This window comes from Carya illinoinensis, chromosome 3 (genome assembly GCF_018687715.1).
Source record: "Carya illinoinensis cultivar Pawnee chromosome 3, C.illinoinensisPawnee_v1, whole genome shotgun sequence".
In the NCBI taxonomy this organism is placed as follows: Eukaryota; Viridiplantae; Streptophyta; class Magnoliopsida; order Fagales; family Juglandaceae; genus Carya; species Carya illinoinensis.
The window spans coordinates 53,976,380-53,992,339 of NC_056754.1; the positions used below are offsets into that span (position 1 = coordinate 53,976,380).

Below are 15,960 nucleotides of genomic sequence, written 5' to 3' on the forward strand. Positions count from 1 at the left end.
AGACTTCACATGGTCTAATGGAAGGGTCTGGTCGAGGCTAGACAGATTTATTGCCTCCCCTTTGTGGGAGGCCCACTTTCCTAACTTGTGCCAAAAGTGTCTCCCTCGACCATGCTCTGATACTACCCCACCCCCCCCAAAAAACACCACCTTTCCCCCCCTTTTCTCTTATTGGATTGTAATGGCCTTCACGAGGGGTGAACATACTTCAAAAAAAAATTATATATATAATCGAAATACAAGTGATGATTGCAAGGATTAACATGAAATCCACATTACACAAATGATTAAACTAGGATTTTGTTGAGATCATCCCATATCAACTTAAACGATACCATGAACTCGCAACAAAATTGTAACGCCCCCTAATGGGAAGGCCCAAGTCACATGGTCTATACTACAAAAAGACTAGTCAATTATACAAATGAAACCCCATTGGAATATTATAAAGACCAATAACTTCTCCTTCCCAAGTAATGTGTAACATCTCATGCACCACCTACCTTTATCAAAATAGGATATCACAATCTTCCCCCTTATATTCCCGACATCCTTGTCGAGCCAGTCCATCGTAGGTGGCACCACTCAATTGGGAATGTTTCTAATTGGGATAGATTTTGATGCCATTTGTAACACCTCAATAGAAGGCCCAAGCCACATGGCCTATACTCCGAAAGAACTAGTCAATGATACAATTATTGGAACATTATAAAGAGATAAGAATTTCTTCTTCCCAAGCAATGTGGGATCCCATACACCACCTACCTTTATTAGAATGAGGTATCACAAAAATTGAAGAATCATCATCAATAAGGAATATTCCCAGCACTAGCAATAGGACAAATTGTAATGAATCAAAACACTTGTAAAGCTTTCACAATTTTTACCTTTTTATTTTACTTTTGGAAGGGGGGAGGGGGTTAGTAATCAACAAAATGAATGTTATACAAGTTTCTTGTCATTGGGCTTTTCATGTTCAACACATGCATCCAGCAAAATATACAATTTTTTTTCAATCAGAGATTTAGTAAAATATACAAATAACAGGCATGTATGTGTTCATGCATGAATGCATGAGAGCATACATCTAAACATATGAGCACATACACATGCCTGTAGACATGTATTTGTAAGTCAGTATGAAATACAAGCCTGCATCAATGCTTACATGCATAATGTACAGCAATCCTCCGTACATCATAATGAAAACAGTAATACCAATTAATAAAGCAGAATGAAGAGGAAAAAAAAAAGAACGTACTGGTATTTCAACTTTGCCAGCTGGCCACTCACACTAAGCCTTTCTTCAGCAATATTCTGTGCAGCCTTTAGTTGATTTTCTTCGTATTCACGAATGTTTGCCACCCCAACAGATTCACTGAAGTCTCTGTAGATGTGGTCAACAATTTCATTGATCCTCTTCTCCAGCTTCTTAATTTGAACACTCCTTTTGTCAACAGCACTTTTTAGCTGCATGCAAAAAACAAAAACAATTGCAGTCAGTTGGGTGAAGAGATATACAACAACAGCCTTAATGGAGAGTGATATGTGTCATTACCTTCTGCAGTTCAGGATTTATACGATTGATTTCTTCTTCAATATTCTGCTTCTCCTGCCGCAAATTCGCAAGTTTGTCCTCGATGCTTCGCTGGAAGAGAATTTTTCAAATAATCAATCTACCACAAGGTGCTTTAATCACAAAAATAAAAACAAAGAGTTAACAAAGTACAACGTGTCGTATTTTTTTGATAATTATTGGATGTGTAATTACGTGTAGTATTTGCACAGCCAAAACCATCAAAACCTCATCAGCTTATGCAACTACCTGAAATGAGATATACAAAATGTTTTTCACCCATGGTATTTGCTAAACCATAGCTGAAGATCAATAAATAGCCTTAACACCAAATCTCTTCAATCTTATTATCATTCCGAGAACTACCCTATCTCATCTCTATTACCATTCTCCAAAGGTTGTCTCTCATTAGCAAAGCACCATAACCTCTTCTCCAATATGACCCAGTTAAAAGGAATTGACAGTGTAGCAGTTTGTACTAATCATCATTTTGAAGTAAACAAAAAATTTTTTTTGATAGGTAAACAAATTTTTGTTGATACAAAGAGTGGGCAAAACCCAAGTATACGGGAAATATACAAGAGCAACACCTAAGCTTGCTGATTTAGTGATACAAGGAATTCATGGACGGTCATGTGGCATGCCATGAAAATCAATTACAATCAACCAATAGAGTAAAGTATTGAAAAAACAAGTTCTAAGCTCATGTAAACAGATATTGTTTTGGCCATTATGATAACTTTTGTCTGTATCCCTGAATGGGAACAGGCAATATACAAATACGATATAGAGATTATCACTTATCAAAAAAAAGATATAGAGATTATCTTCCGCAAGTCATTTTAAATAACTCTTTCTGCAGAAGTATAAAAAAGATTTCTTTTTTCAAATGAAATAGAAAACTTTTATCACTAACAAATGCAAAAGCATAGCCCAAGAAACCAACGAACACCTAATTAGATATAGAAAAAAGATCCAAGAAAATCGTGAAAACTTGGCCCCTTAAAATCTATAGCAGCTGCCCAAAGGAAAAAAGTACATAAAAAGAAAACTTTTAGTTCCTGTCATCAGTTCATGATTCTCAAATTTTCTTTTATTTCTTTCCCTCAAAAAACATCACACCGGATAGATAGGAACCATCTTTCACACTAATGCAATTCATGAACTACCCCATATTCCTCCCCAATTGGCAAAGAGGTCTACTATTCTTCTGAGCATAATCCAAATACACTCAACTCTACCAAAAAAGCCATTCCACAAGGCTCTGGCACTTGCATAGAATGGATCACTGAAAACTGCCCTGGAGAACCTAATGAAATATTAAAGAGGGGAGGGAAGCAGAAGTCAAATGCATGGTGCCACCACATAAAAAGACTTAAAGGATGACAAAGGCAAATCAGCAATCCAAACTAATTGTACAAGACTCAAGAAGCATAAGGGAATATATTTAGAGTGTATGCTACATGGACGTGGGCTCAAGTGTCGAAGACGAGTATATGTCCGAGTCCAAGTATTTGATTCACCAAACATTTAAAACTTTGGGAACAGGGACGAGGATCCAGATCTGGGTACAGTTACACGTGGGTAACCATGTCAGGGTAACAGAGAACATAATGTATAAATTAGTTACTGAAGTTACCTTTTCGATATCTGCGTACTGAATCTTCTTTTCTAGTCCACTAATTTTCCCAGATGCTTCAGACTCTTTTACCTGCATCTCTCTAATAGAACCAAGCTCTTCCAACTCCAACTCGAGTTGTTCCTTCAATTTCTGACATCCTACAGGACAGTAACAGCAATGCTACAGGCAAACTCCAAAATAAACTTTCAATAGTTTAATCATCCCATGCTTGACTTGAAATTGTCACAGGTGAACCAACCTTCAATCTTTTTATCATCCCACTTGTTTGACCGTGCTTCCATTCCACCACTTGAACCACCAGTCATCGTCCCAGACTTGGTGAGCAGAATTCCATCAACAGTCACAACTGATTCAAGCATAAATAACTAAGTTTTAAACCAAAATCAATTTGATAAGATGGAACAAGTAAATAATGTAAAGTCATAATTACCTTTAAACCTCTCACCACTCCAGCTTAGAACCTTTGCCTCAGCAAGGTCGTCACAAACAAGAATATTTCCCACAGCAAAAAGAATCGCCTTCTCCAAGGCAGGATCAAACGTGTAGTAGTTAAGGTTCACAAATTCTAGGCATTCATTTATACTCTTGTACTACATGTAGTATTTCTGGATGAAATGGAAAATCTGCACTCACCATCAAATTAAGATCATTTTTTTTTATGACAGGGGAACCACACCACGGCAAAGCCCTTAGAACTCACTCATGGAACCTAAACCCCTAGGGAGACTTAACATAACAACCCACTGCCATGGCTCCCACTTAAATCGCACTTTGATCCTAGAGGAAATCAAACCTGTGACATGGGGCTCATGCTGCCATGCACACAAGTTCACCCTTACCACTTGGGCTACCCACGGGTGGGTACCATCATTTTTTTTTTTTATAGGTAATAAGAAATTTTATTCCAAGTAAATAGGCATAGCCCAAGTACATAAGAAGTGAACAAGAGAATACACCTAAAAACAAACTAAAGCAAAACAAAATTAAAGAACAGCATTACAAATATTCATATCCCTCACTAGATTGTTCACCCAAAAATTTAAAGTGCTAAAGAAAAAATCCCTAAATTCCCCCATAGTGCGTTCACAATCTTAGAAGCACCTCCCGTTTCTCTTAAGCCATAAACACCAAAACAAACACGAAGGAATCATCCTTCACTCAGTTTTATTGCCTCCACAACCTGCAGCACCTTCCCAACTAGCCAAGAAATCCACCACATGAAAAGGCATCACCCAAGCAATGCCTACCTTTGCGAATAACTCACTCCACAAAACAGTCACCTTTTTGCAATGAAGAAACAGGTGGTTAACAGATTCACCATCTTTTTTACACATGAAGCACCAATCCATCACCATCAAATTAAGATCATAGTGTAGTATAAATAGATATCTAACAAGATTTATGTCAATGAACAGGACAACATGCATGAAAGTGCGACTGGCAGCATGTATAAGTAAAAGTAAACAAGTTTTATCAAAGGATATTGGATTACATCAAAGACCAGCTTTGCAGTACCACCTAATGTGCGCAATCTCTCAGTTATTGGCTTCACACGAATTGATTGAAGAGGTATAAATGTCTGGGGAGGTAGCCTTTGTTCTTTCAAGTACTATAGAGAAGCAAGAGAATTGACAGTTGTATTGTTATTCACAAATCCAATAATCTCAATCAACTCAATATAAGTTAAATTGATAAATTTATTTTGAAAGTTAAGACCCTCAATAAATCAACTCAATAATCTCAATCAACTCCTACATAAATGATAGACCAAAGTTGAGTTATTAAGAAATCAGTGGAAAGTTATGCCTTTCAGCTAACCATATTTGAAAGTTACCTTGGAAAGCAGTTGAATAGAATTCAGTACCATCATCTTGAAGGGAAAAGGGAGGTCAAGAGGTATTGGTTTTCAGTAAGCCCAAATAGTTATATAAATATTATTTCCCAGCTATATTTGCTAAGTTTCCTTCCAAACACAAAAAACTGCTGATGGAAGTAAAATAAGTGGTCACATGACTCACATCAATAACTTAAAGGCCAATGCAACCGGGTAAACAACAAAATTAGAAACTTATTTTAGTACCTTGATGCATTCCTTCCCCGTATTTTCATCCTCTACTACTACTGCATCCATAAATTTACCCATAGCCACAGTAACGGCAAGATTATATTTTTTCTGCGTTGGCCTACAAAGATCTGTCATGCGACCATGGACTCCCTGAAACAGGCGTTTGAGAGTCTCAACTGCTTGAGATAACCTGGCATCCCTCTCATTTTCATATCTATCTGCCTTCAATTCGCGAAGTTGATCTTCTGTTTCAGTCAGCCTTTTTTTCAAATTTCCATATTTAGATCTGTAAGGGCAAAAGAAATGAATAGGCATAATGTTTGAAGAAAAGAAAAAGGTCAATGGAAAAGATCAAATCTAAGGAACACACAGAAGAAGATGGCAAAAAATATACAAGCCAGAGGCTAAAAAGAATATACTAATCAAATGAATATATTAAAAGGGAAAAGGCTGTGACTTTAAAAAAGCATCAATTAAACAAGTACACCACATGCCTGTCATTTCGATGTTTGTCTTGCATCGCACGCAGTTGATTCTTAAGTTCTTCAAGGTTAGCCTTATGTTTCGCAGATGTATCGGAAATCTTTTTCAGTCTTGCTTGCATCTGTTCATGCTGTGAGTCCAGTTCACGCTCTCGATTTTTAAGCTGTTGAAGATTCTCTTCCAGATTCTTTTGAACTTCAGTGTCAGCATGTTGTTGTCTGTCCAGAACTTCTTTCTCATCTCTTAGCTTTGCAGTTTTCATCCCACCATCCTCCTTACTGTAACATCAGCATACCAATAGGAATTAAAAACCTCTTAAAAAAACAGAAAATTCATAGATAAGCTATCCTGTTATGTAGAATAAAGTAGAAAGATTTTCAGTGATCTCTTTTTTATTGGGCAAGGAAGGAAGCAAGCAATTTGACATGCAGCTGCTGTGGAAAAAACTACTAGAGGATAAACTACCACAGACCAATTTATTCACCTACTGCCAACTGACAAGATTCACGGTAGTTTCTGGAATTTATATATCTAGTAACCATTATGTGTGACTGCCATCAACCAGTGAAATGCCCATTCCCATTTGAAAAACATACTAAATACATATGAAACATTTATGCAAAACTTCACTCACCAAAACCATAGACAATGCTAGAGAATGCCATTGCACAATAAATTCCAGCCAACAAGAAACTTTGCTTAGCACAGCACCTTGAGTTTTTCTAGGATGCTTATGGATAATGAAAAACCACATTACAACCTAAAACAGTTCCTCAAAGCAAATAGTTTGCCGCACGATTCTTAATAGGCACACACTGCAGTTGCCATTGAAGTAAAGGACACACTAAAGAACTTTTTGCCTTCGAAAGGAATCAAGGAACCAGCAGTACAACCAATGTTTGACCAAAAACAATCATACAGGATCATCTAAATTCCAAAAAATGTATCTAAGCCAGCAACAATGAAAAGATAAAGTTCTAAAAAAAAATCCATCCTAAAAGCATTTGTCACTTTGCGATAAATAGAAAAGAAAAGAAAAGGGGAGAAGACACAACAAAATCACTTTCATCCCATATTAAGCCAAAGAAGAATGAAACAGCAAGCCACCATCTTTTGAGTTGAGACAAATCTTGTATTTGGCCAGAAAGAAATCTTGTATCATGTGGTGTATATGGTCGGAAAGAAATGCGCGCTGCTTTGAAGACAAAGAACGCACCATGGTAGAGCTAAAGAACTTTTTCCTCCACACTTTGCTGCTTTGGTTTTCCGCTATTGTACTAAATGGGGACAATGTTCATGATTTCTTGTCTTTAATTCATCGCTCATAGAATGTACTTAGGTGCCTAATGTATACTTCCTGTGTACACAGGCCATGCCTATTTTATTCTGATCAATAATATTTATCTTTTACTTATCAAAAAAAAAGTCTTGTCTTTGAGTTGAGACAAATCTTGTCAACATCAAACCCTACCTAGAAAAATGGAACCAAGGAAGTCAGAATGGAATTTACGCTAACTCTAGAAAATGGTCATTTGGACTCCCATCACCATACTCTACACAAACCAGGAATAGGTACGAGGAATTCCATTAGGTTTAGATTCACATAAACATGTTTTTTTGTTTTTTGCAATGTGGAGCATGTTCGACTTAGGCCTCGTTTGGTTATACAGATGAGATAAAAATTGAAAATTGAATAAAATATTGTTAGAATATAACTTTTTAATATTATTTTTGTTTTGGGATTTGAAAAAGTTGAATGGTATATTGTATTTTGTGTGGGAGTTGAAAAAATTGTAATGATTAGATAAGATGAGATGAAATGGTTTGTAAAAACAAACCAGGCCTTAGATTCCCATAAATAGCTATCGACAATGGCCCTTCCATCAATCCACCCATAGGGAGGAAACCCTGGACACACGAACCCAACCACCCAAAAACAGTTTTTCTTTTCGAAGAAAAAATCCTAATTAATGAGCGCCAAAGGCACAACCCAAGGAATAGTATATAGAATGCAATTTCAATTCAATGCAACAACAATTCTCTCTTCATTCAACAAATGATTAACACTTTAATTATCTTCAATATGCTCAACTTTTGTAACAACCAAGGGAAAGTCCAAGACATGTCTAGATTTGTACTCTAAACAGACGACTCGAGACTACCATTGAGGTCCCTTAGAATCATAGTAAACAACAAAACTTCTCCCTCCCATTAAATGTGGGATCTCATTCACCACCTTCCTATATTAAATCTAGGCATTACAACTTTTCCATTCACTTTTGAAGACACTCTAATATGAAATAAACAAGTGACAGATGAACACCACCAATGCTACCTAATTGTATTGATTCCTTACTATCACATACATGTTGCCATGTTGTCCCTTCCCTCCGAATAATCTTTTACTTATCCAGAAAACCTATATGAGTTTCTTTTCAGCCTCAAGATACGTTGCATGGTTCTCGGAGAATTGTATACATCAATCAACATACTCATCATGAGAAACTGCACCTTCTAAATTCAATGGTTTAATCACTGACGGTAAACCTTAACTCTATCATACATCAACAACTCCATGAAGAAAAATATATATAGGAAAATAAGTGCAAGCATGATTCAAATATGAGAGAGAATAACAAAATGTATTAGCAATGGAAGCAAGGAGTACTTACATTCGAAAATATTCCCTCAATTCATTGTCATCCAACTTGAGCTTTTCACCACTATCACAACCTTTTGCTTGTAAATCTTCTAGCTTCGCAGTCAGATCCTGTATGCCATTCTTAAGCTCTACTATATCACGATCATGTTTCCTCTTTTCAACTTTTTTCTTATCAAGTTCCTTCTGGAACTTCCTGATTTTCGAATTTATACGTGACATCTCCTCCTTTAGTTTTAAAAGCTCAGGTTGCTACAGACAAGGGCAAAAAAAAGTACTTCAGAAAATGAATATGAATACTTTTTTAACAAGAAACATTTTATTAATAGAAGTAAATAGGCATAACCCAACTACCCAGGAGATATACAAACAGCATACACCTAGTTACATAACAAGGGAGCTGGAAAGGGATACAAGAAAATCATTAAAGCAAGCTCCATTGAGTACACACGAGGAAAAATGAATATGAATACTTTAAAACCATGAGACAACAATGGGGGAGCTGAAATTTTTTTCTTTAAAACATTGTTTTCTTGGGTGGGGGCCATTGTTTGTAATAGACTAAATGTCCATGACTTTCTTCTTTCAGTTGTAAACTCTAGTTAGGTATTTCTCAAGTATATTCCGTGTGTACTTGGGATTGCCTATTATTTTGAATAAAACTACTTGATTACCGATCAAAAAAAAAAAACCCATGAACTCCCAAAGGCTTCTTCAACAATTCACGGGACTTGAGACAAGGGGACCCTTTCTCCCCCACTTTTATTCATTTTAGTGGTGGATATGCTTAGTAGAATGTTGGAGGGGGTGGTGGATAGGAGTTTCATCTCGGGCTTCTAGGTTGGTGGCTCCTCGCATGGTAGCTTATCAATCTCTCATCCCCTTTTCGCCAATGATACGTTGATTTTTTGTTATCCAGATCCCGATCAGATTTGCTCCTTGAGAGCCCTCCTACTTTGCTTTGAAGTTGTCTCTGGTCTTAAGGTGAATTTATCAAAATCTGAAATGGTTCAAGTTGGCTTGGTTAATAATTAAAGCAAAGTGGCTGCCATCTTGGGCTGCAAGGTGTCATCCTTGCCTATGAAGTACCTTGGACTTCCTTTGGGCACTCCTCATAAATCGAGGGCAATGTGGGATGGCATTGTTGAGAAAATTGAACACAAACTAGCAGGTTGGAAGAGAATTTACTTGTCTAAAGGCGATAGAACCACACTAGTCAATAGTACGTTATCTAATCTCCCAACGTACTTTTTAACTTTATTTCTTTTGCCTACAGGGGTGGCGAATAGTTCCGTGACTTCTTATGGGAAGGGTTAGAGGATGAGAAAAAATTCCATTTGATTATATGGGATAAAGTTTGCACCCCTTTGTCTTGTGGCGAGTTGGGGGTAAAAAAGTTAAGAACCTTCAACAAGGCCCTTCTTGGAAAATGGTTATGGCGATATAATCAAGAAGGGGATGCTCTTTGGAGGAACATCATCAATGTTAAATATGAGAGTATTTGGGGAGGTTGGTGCTCTAATGTAGTAAGAGGGGCTTACAGTGTGGGAGTTTGGAAATTGGCCAAAACCGATTGACGTGCATCGGTGCAGTCTTCGGTCTGCCGTCGGCGTCTCTATGACAAAGGAGGGAGGTCGCGTCGTCGTCTGCCATGAGTCTGGGAAGAGAGTTACAGAGGAGAAAACCTAGGACTGAGGAAGAAGGAGACGGAAAGAAGAAGAAAGGGGGTGAGGACGGTTTATTAATCGCATTTTGAAAAGGTGCCGTTTGGCACAATGTTCCTTTATATACTTTTTCTGTTTCCAGGATTTAAAATGACGCTATTTCACTCATTTAAGTGAAACGGTGTCGTTTCTATATGTATAAAAGAAAAAAATATATATAAGAACCGGTCAACCAGTTTAGCGGTTTTTCACACAAGAGAACCAAAACCGAACCGGCCAACGTCGGTTCCTATATATTTAACTCACCAGCCAACCGATTCTTCACCGGTTTCGGCTAGTTCCCACAGCCAATTTCCGTCAGTGGAGGTCAGTTTCTCAATTTGGTGTACAGCCCTAGCATCAAATAAAGGCGCCTTTGTGGCTGATAATATGAGAGTCTGCACTGATTCCCTTCAATGGTCCATGAGATTTACTAGAGATGTACAAGGTTGGGAGGTGGGAGACATTGCTAATTTTTACAGCACGTTATATGCGCTGAAACTATAGGCAGGAGGGGAGGATAGATTACTTTGGACAGTCACAGGGAACAAGAAATTTTTAGTCTGATCATATTACAAGGCATTGACAACTTACTCCTCCAATGCCTTCCCAAGAAAGAGCATTTGGAGGAGCAATGCTCCCCTCAAGGTTGCCTTCTTCGGCTGGTTGGCATCCCATGGGAAAATATTGACTATCAACAAGCTGAAAAAGCGTGGCCTTCACATAATAGATTGGTGCTTCATGTGCAAACACAATAGTGAATCAGCAGATCACCTATTTCTTCATTGTGAAGTAGTCAAGGCTTTATGGGATGAAATCTTTATGCTTCATGTGCAAACACCATAGTGAATCAGCAGATCACCTATTTCTTCATTGTGAAGTAGTCAAGGCTTTATGGGATGAAATCTTTACTTGGCTCTGTATCGCATAGGTAATCTAGGAGGGTGATAGATTTATTGTCATGTTGGAGAGGGATTCGAGGCAATCATCACATTGCAGCTATTTGGAATATAGTACCTCTATGCTTAATGTAGTGCACGTGGAACGAAAGAAATGGTCATTGTTTTGACAATAGGAAACACTCTCCAAATGGTTTTAGGGGCTTTTTTTTTCATACATTGTTGCTTTGGGCTTCATCTATTGTATTGAATAAAACGAGTTTTAATGACTTTTATGCTACTTTCCGTAGCGCGTAATTTATAATTAGGCTCTTTCTTGTATACTTCATGTGTACTCGGACATTGCCTAATTAGGTGGATTAATAAAATCTCTTTTTACTTATCAAAAAAAAAAAAATCCATGAACTCCACGTAATCCGCCAAATTACAAAGCATTAGTAATAATCAAGAGATGTGTCACAGATTCCACAATATTTTCTTCTATTTATGTAGATGTGGCCCACAGTACCATTGAAAATAAAAAACAATCATACTAAACATTTAGGCTATATTAACCAAGCTTTGCTTCATTAAGTTCAATAAAGAAGTACGTAGAAGGTGTACTCAGGCTATGCCTTTTGAATTTTTAATAAAATCTTCGATTACTTCACAAAAAAAGAACTATATAGGTGTCCAGGACAACTACTTCAACCTATGCTTCCATCCATCAAATCTCAAACCTTAATTAACGCTATCATTGCAAACAATTAATTCTAAATGCCAAACCAATTCCAGCAAGCACACACGTCAAAGAGGATTCCCCCTCTTCAAGTGTAGCAACTAATCCCATCTTTTTTTATAAGTAGCAACTAATCCTATTTCCTAACATGGACCAAGAATTTAAAAAAAAAAAAAAAATCACAGGTAACTAGGTGCAGGAAAAGGAGAAAACAAAAAGGACGTGGATCAGTGCTGTCATGGTGGTAGTATTCATTCACAAATCCCATTGTTATCACATTTGTTAAATGATAACCACATTTTTTTAGATCTACTTGCTGACCCCATACCACATGCAACACATAGGCATAGTGAGTTCCTAATTCTTATTAGGTGTTCCTCTCGTATGCATCCTATTTCACAATTTTTAATAAAATATTCAATTACTTATCAAAAACAGATAAACATGGTAAGAGCCAAAATCCACACAAGGCATATCGGCAAATAATATATGATACATGAACAGAACTATTATGTCTAACCCACAGTGATTGTTGCTAACCCTCCACCCTCCCCCTCCCCTAAAAAGGGAAAATAAAATGCCAAAACATTGAGAGACTCACATTTTTGTCAAGTTTATTACTTCTCTCAGCAATCTTCTTTTCCAACTGGGTAATCTCTTTGGAATATTTTGACTGCTCTTTCTTCTTTTTACCAGCTTCACGTTCATACTTTTCTAGATCTTTTATAACATCTTCGCGGCTTTTCACTTCGTCTTCAAGCTCCTCGGTTGTCCTTGCAATGTCTTTTTCTATATTGGACAATTGCCATAAGAAGTGTTCTTTCTTCAAAGATTTCTGAAGGAAAAGAAACAGGATGATAATGAAGAAATATATCACATATAAGGTATATAGCAAACTCTGCAGTTAGAATATTCATAGGACATTGAGAAGAACAATAACGCAATCTTTAAGACAAAAGTTTTGAGGCCGAAGCTACTTTCAATAAAATTCCACGGTTTCTTCATTCAAGTGATCAATATACTAATATACTTAAATATGGCCATAATATAAATGTCTCAATATAGGCATTCAGCACCAAGCCTAGATTGGCCGTGCATGTGTCTGCGTGTGAGAGATAGTTAACTAAAATTGCATATCAAATTATTATAGGAAAACAAGGAACAACAACCAAAAAAGTAGAGTTTTTGAAAACCATCTAAACAAAGAGTATGAAAATATTTAAAAAGATTTTATACTTCTCTTTTTAACCCCAAGGGGTTGGCCCAAGTGGTGAAAACCTTGGTCTTGGGGTATCACTCCCTTCAAGGTACAAGGTTCAACACCTCATGGGTGCAAAAAATCCTTTGGGGCCACAACCCCTAGTGAAAAGCCAGAGATTTAACCAACTCTGTATAGGGAACTTCCGAAAGTGCAGTGCACGAGACCAAGGTTTACTCTGCAGGGGTGGGTCCAAAGGGACCTAACTTGGAGAGGTTCCCCGACATCAAAAAACAAAATATGATGAAACATTTTTTTTATTGGCACCTGGTGTTCGGGAACAGCGTCCCGACCAATCCCGAGAGTGATGATGAAACTTTTCTTTTTTATAGGTAGTGTAACAATGAAACAATTTGTAATACCTCCTAACATTTTCTTTTGGACTGAAATAAATTTTATTGAAAGGAAGAAAGGCATAGTCCAAGTATACAAGATGTATACAATGAGACACCTAATTACAAGTTAAGGACTATAAATGGATACAAGAAAGTCATGAAAGCTAGCCCCATTGAGAACAATGGCATTAGCCCAGAAAAACAAAGTGTTGAAGAAAACCCTCTTGAGTTCATCCATGCAGCGTTTCTGGTCTTCAAAGCAGCGACTCTTTCCCTCCATCCAAAGGCACCTTACAAAAAATCTTTCCTGATGTGCTCTTTTCACAAGTAAAAACCACCTTGAGGGCTTAAGAAAGCTTACTGAGGATTATTCAATTTGCAACCATATATCTTACACAACTGCAACCTTAAAGACTTCTTCTACTAGTTAGGTGTCTCTCTTGTATATTGTGCTTTTGAGCTTATTAATAAAGATCTTAACCAAAAAAAAAAAAAAACCTGCACCCTTAAAGACTACAACAGTGGAAACCAGAGATTAGGTCAACCTATTTCAAATATGAAGAATTAACATGAATTTTACTGGGTTTCCAAAGCTATGTTAAAAAACTTTTTCCAGAATATTAGTGTACACAGATGAAAGAATGAGGCCCTCTCATGAGGATACTGCCTAGTCTTCATTCAATTTCACCCAAAAACACTTTTAAGAAAACTAATATAGTAAGAACCAGATGAGCATTACAGATTATGGAGGCCTAAGGAAACGACAAACGTACAATGCTAAAGAGGAACTACGGAAACTATGACAAACAAGCTGTTTATCCAATCAATAAAACATACATACACATAAAAGTAAACCAACATGCACGGATGAATATGCACACATTCCTAACTAGAACGCCATAAAGATCCATATGATGCACACCAATTGATTTTGCAAGCGTAGATGTTTCTCTGCTTCTTCTTTTTGTTCTTTCTTTTGCTTTCTCTCCATCACTATTGTTCTTTTTTTCTGGTAAGTAAGTGCTGATTTTTCTTCAGCTGTGGCTTTCTCTTCTTCACATTTATCATAGTCTCTCCTCAGTTCATCAGACCCAGATATCTGCTCAAGAAGTGCAGTAAGCTCTTTAGGATTTTTAGATGCAATGGACTCCACATCACCCTACACAACAAAGTCAATTCACCATTAGGAGCAAGCATCACCTTCCAAGAAAATCACATATCCAACCCAAAATCGGCAGCAAGAAAAGAATGCTTATTCAGACAATCAAGTAATCCCTGCAACAAACTGATCTGAACCAGACCATCATGACCTAAGACCGTTGCAAGTTCTTACAACTGTCTCTGTGGAGGTTTAACCCTATTGAAACCTTTGATTTGCTTTATACAACATGAGTTCTTAGGAAGGTATTCATATATTTTTTTAGCAGAATTGAAATTTTGCATCACTAAAAGGGGAGACATGAGCATATAAGAAGAGTATTAAGAAGTATCTCACTGGAGAGGAAAAAAGGGGTGATAGCTAAACTGGAAAATATCACTTTAATGGAGGAAATTTCTTGAAGGCAGAAATCTCAGGTTCGTTGGTTAAAGGAAGGTGCTAAGTGTACAATATTTTTTCATCAGATGGCGAACTCTCATAGAAGGAATAATGCAATTGAAGTTATTCAAGATGGTGAAAACATTCTTTCGGATCAAGAGGCCATCAAGGAACATGCAGTCAATTTTATGAGAAATTTTTTTTTTATAAGTAAAAATTTATTAATACCAATAGGCAAAGCCAAGTACACTGAATGTATACAAGAGAAAACACCTAGTTGGGGTGCAAAAAAGATACAAGGAACAATAAACCCAACAAAGCCCTAGCCCAACAACAAACCCATCTAAGAAAATGAACCTAACAAAGCCCTAGCCTAAGCCCAAAAATGTGCCTGCCCCAAAACATTACCAGTGCACCAATGCCTATCCCACCAAACCAGATTTTTGCCCATATACCAAGCCATTTGTAAATTGCCCAACACACTGGTCCTACTAACAATATACAATTGGTTTTGTCTTCCCTCTGGTCCTCCCTCGACTTTAACTACCCCCTTATTGTCATAGTTGATTGCTCAAGTAAGACGCTTTAGCTCTCTGCTCTTCTTACATCATGATTTTGTGCCAAGTACATGACCCGCCTCTATTGTAGTGAGTAGGACTGTGAATTGGTCCTCGAATGAGAAGTTAGGAAGAATATTTGTGGAGAACAAAGTTAGATGGCTTATTGTTTATTCTATTGACCAAGTAAGTGCAGAATGGATGGAGAGAGTTTTTGAAGAAGTGCTTGATGTTGTTAAAGGAATGGCAAAAGGCAGGGCTCCAGGTCCAGACGGGTTTGCGATGGCTTTTTCCAAGCTTGTTGGGAGATAGTGAAGGAAGACATTATGAAGGTTTTTCTGGATTTTCATTCGTTTATGAAATTTGAGAAAAGTTTCAATGCTACTTTTATTTCTTTGATTCCTAAAAAAGTGGGGGCAGCGGCAAGTTGGGATAAGGTATGTCAACCGATTTCAAGTGGAGGTTTGGGAGTGCGAAATTTGAGGCTTTTTAATAAAGCTCTTTTTGGGAAATGGTTATGGAGATATC

At 37.2% G+C, this 15,960-nt stretch overlaps 1 protein-coding gene across 1 annotated transcript in view; it reads right to left on the reverse strand.

Moving 5' to 3' along the window:
- Positions 1-15,960, reverse strand: part of LOC122305332 (structural maintenance of chromosomes protein 1) — a 35,973-nt gene that overhangs the window by 17,696 nt on the left and 2,317 nt on the right. Inside the window, exons 2-12 of the mRNA XM_043117753.1 lie at positions 14,261-14,497; positions 12,347-12,580; positions 8,439-8,677; positions 5,778-6,044; positions 5,299-5,569; positions 4,703-4,827; positions 3,649-3,758; positions 3,457-3,564; positions 3,216-3,355; positions 1,559-1,648; positions 1,262-1,470 (exon numbers count right to left, since the gene is read on the reverse strand). Of these exons, the coding sequence (XP_042973687.1) occupies positions 1,262-1,470; positions 1,559-1,648; positions 3,216-3,355; positions 3,457-3,564; positions 3,649-3,758; positions 4,703-4,827; positions 5,299-5,569; positions 5,778-6,044; positions 8,439-8,677; positions 12,347-12,580; positions 14,261-14,497 (2,030 nt within the window). The remainder of the gene's footprint in view (positions 1-1,261; positions 1,471-1,558; positions 1,649-3,215; positions 3,356-3,456; positions 3,565-3,648; positions 3,759-4,702; positions 4,828-5,298; positions 5,570-5,777; positions 6,045-8,438; positions 8,678-12,346; positions 12,581-14,260; positions 14,498-15,960) is intronic.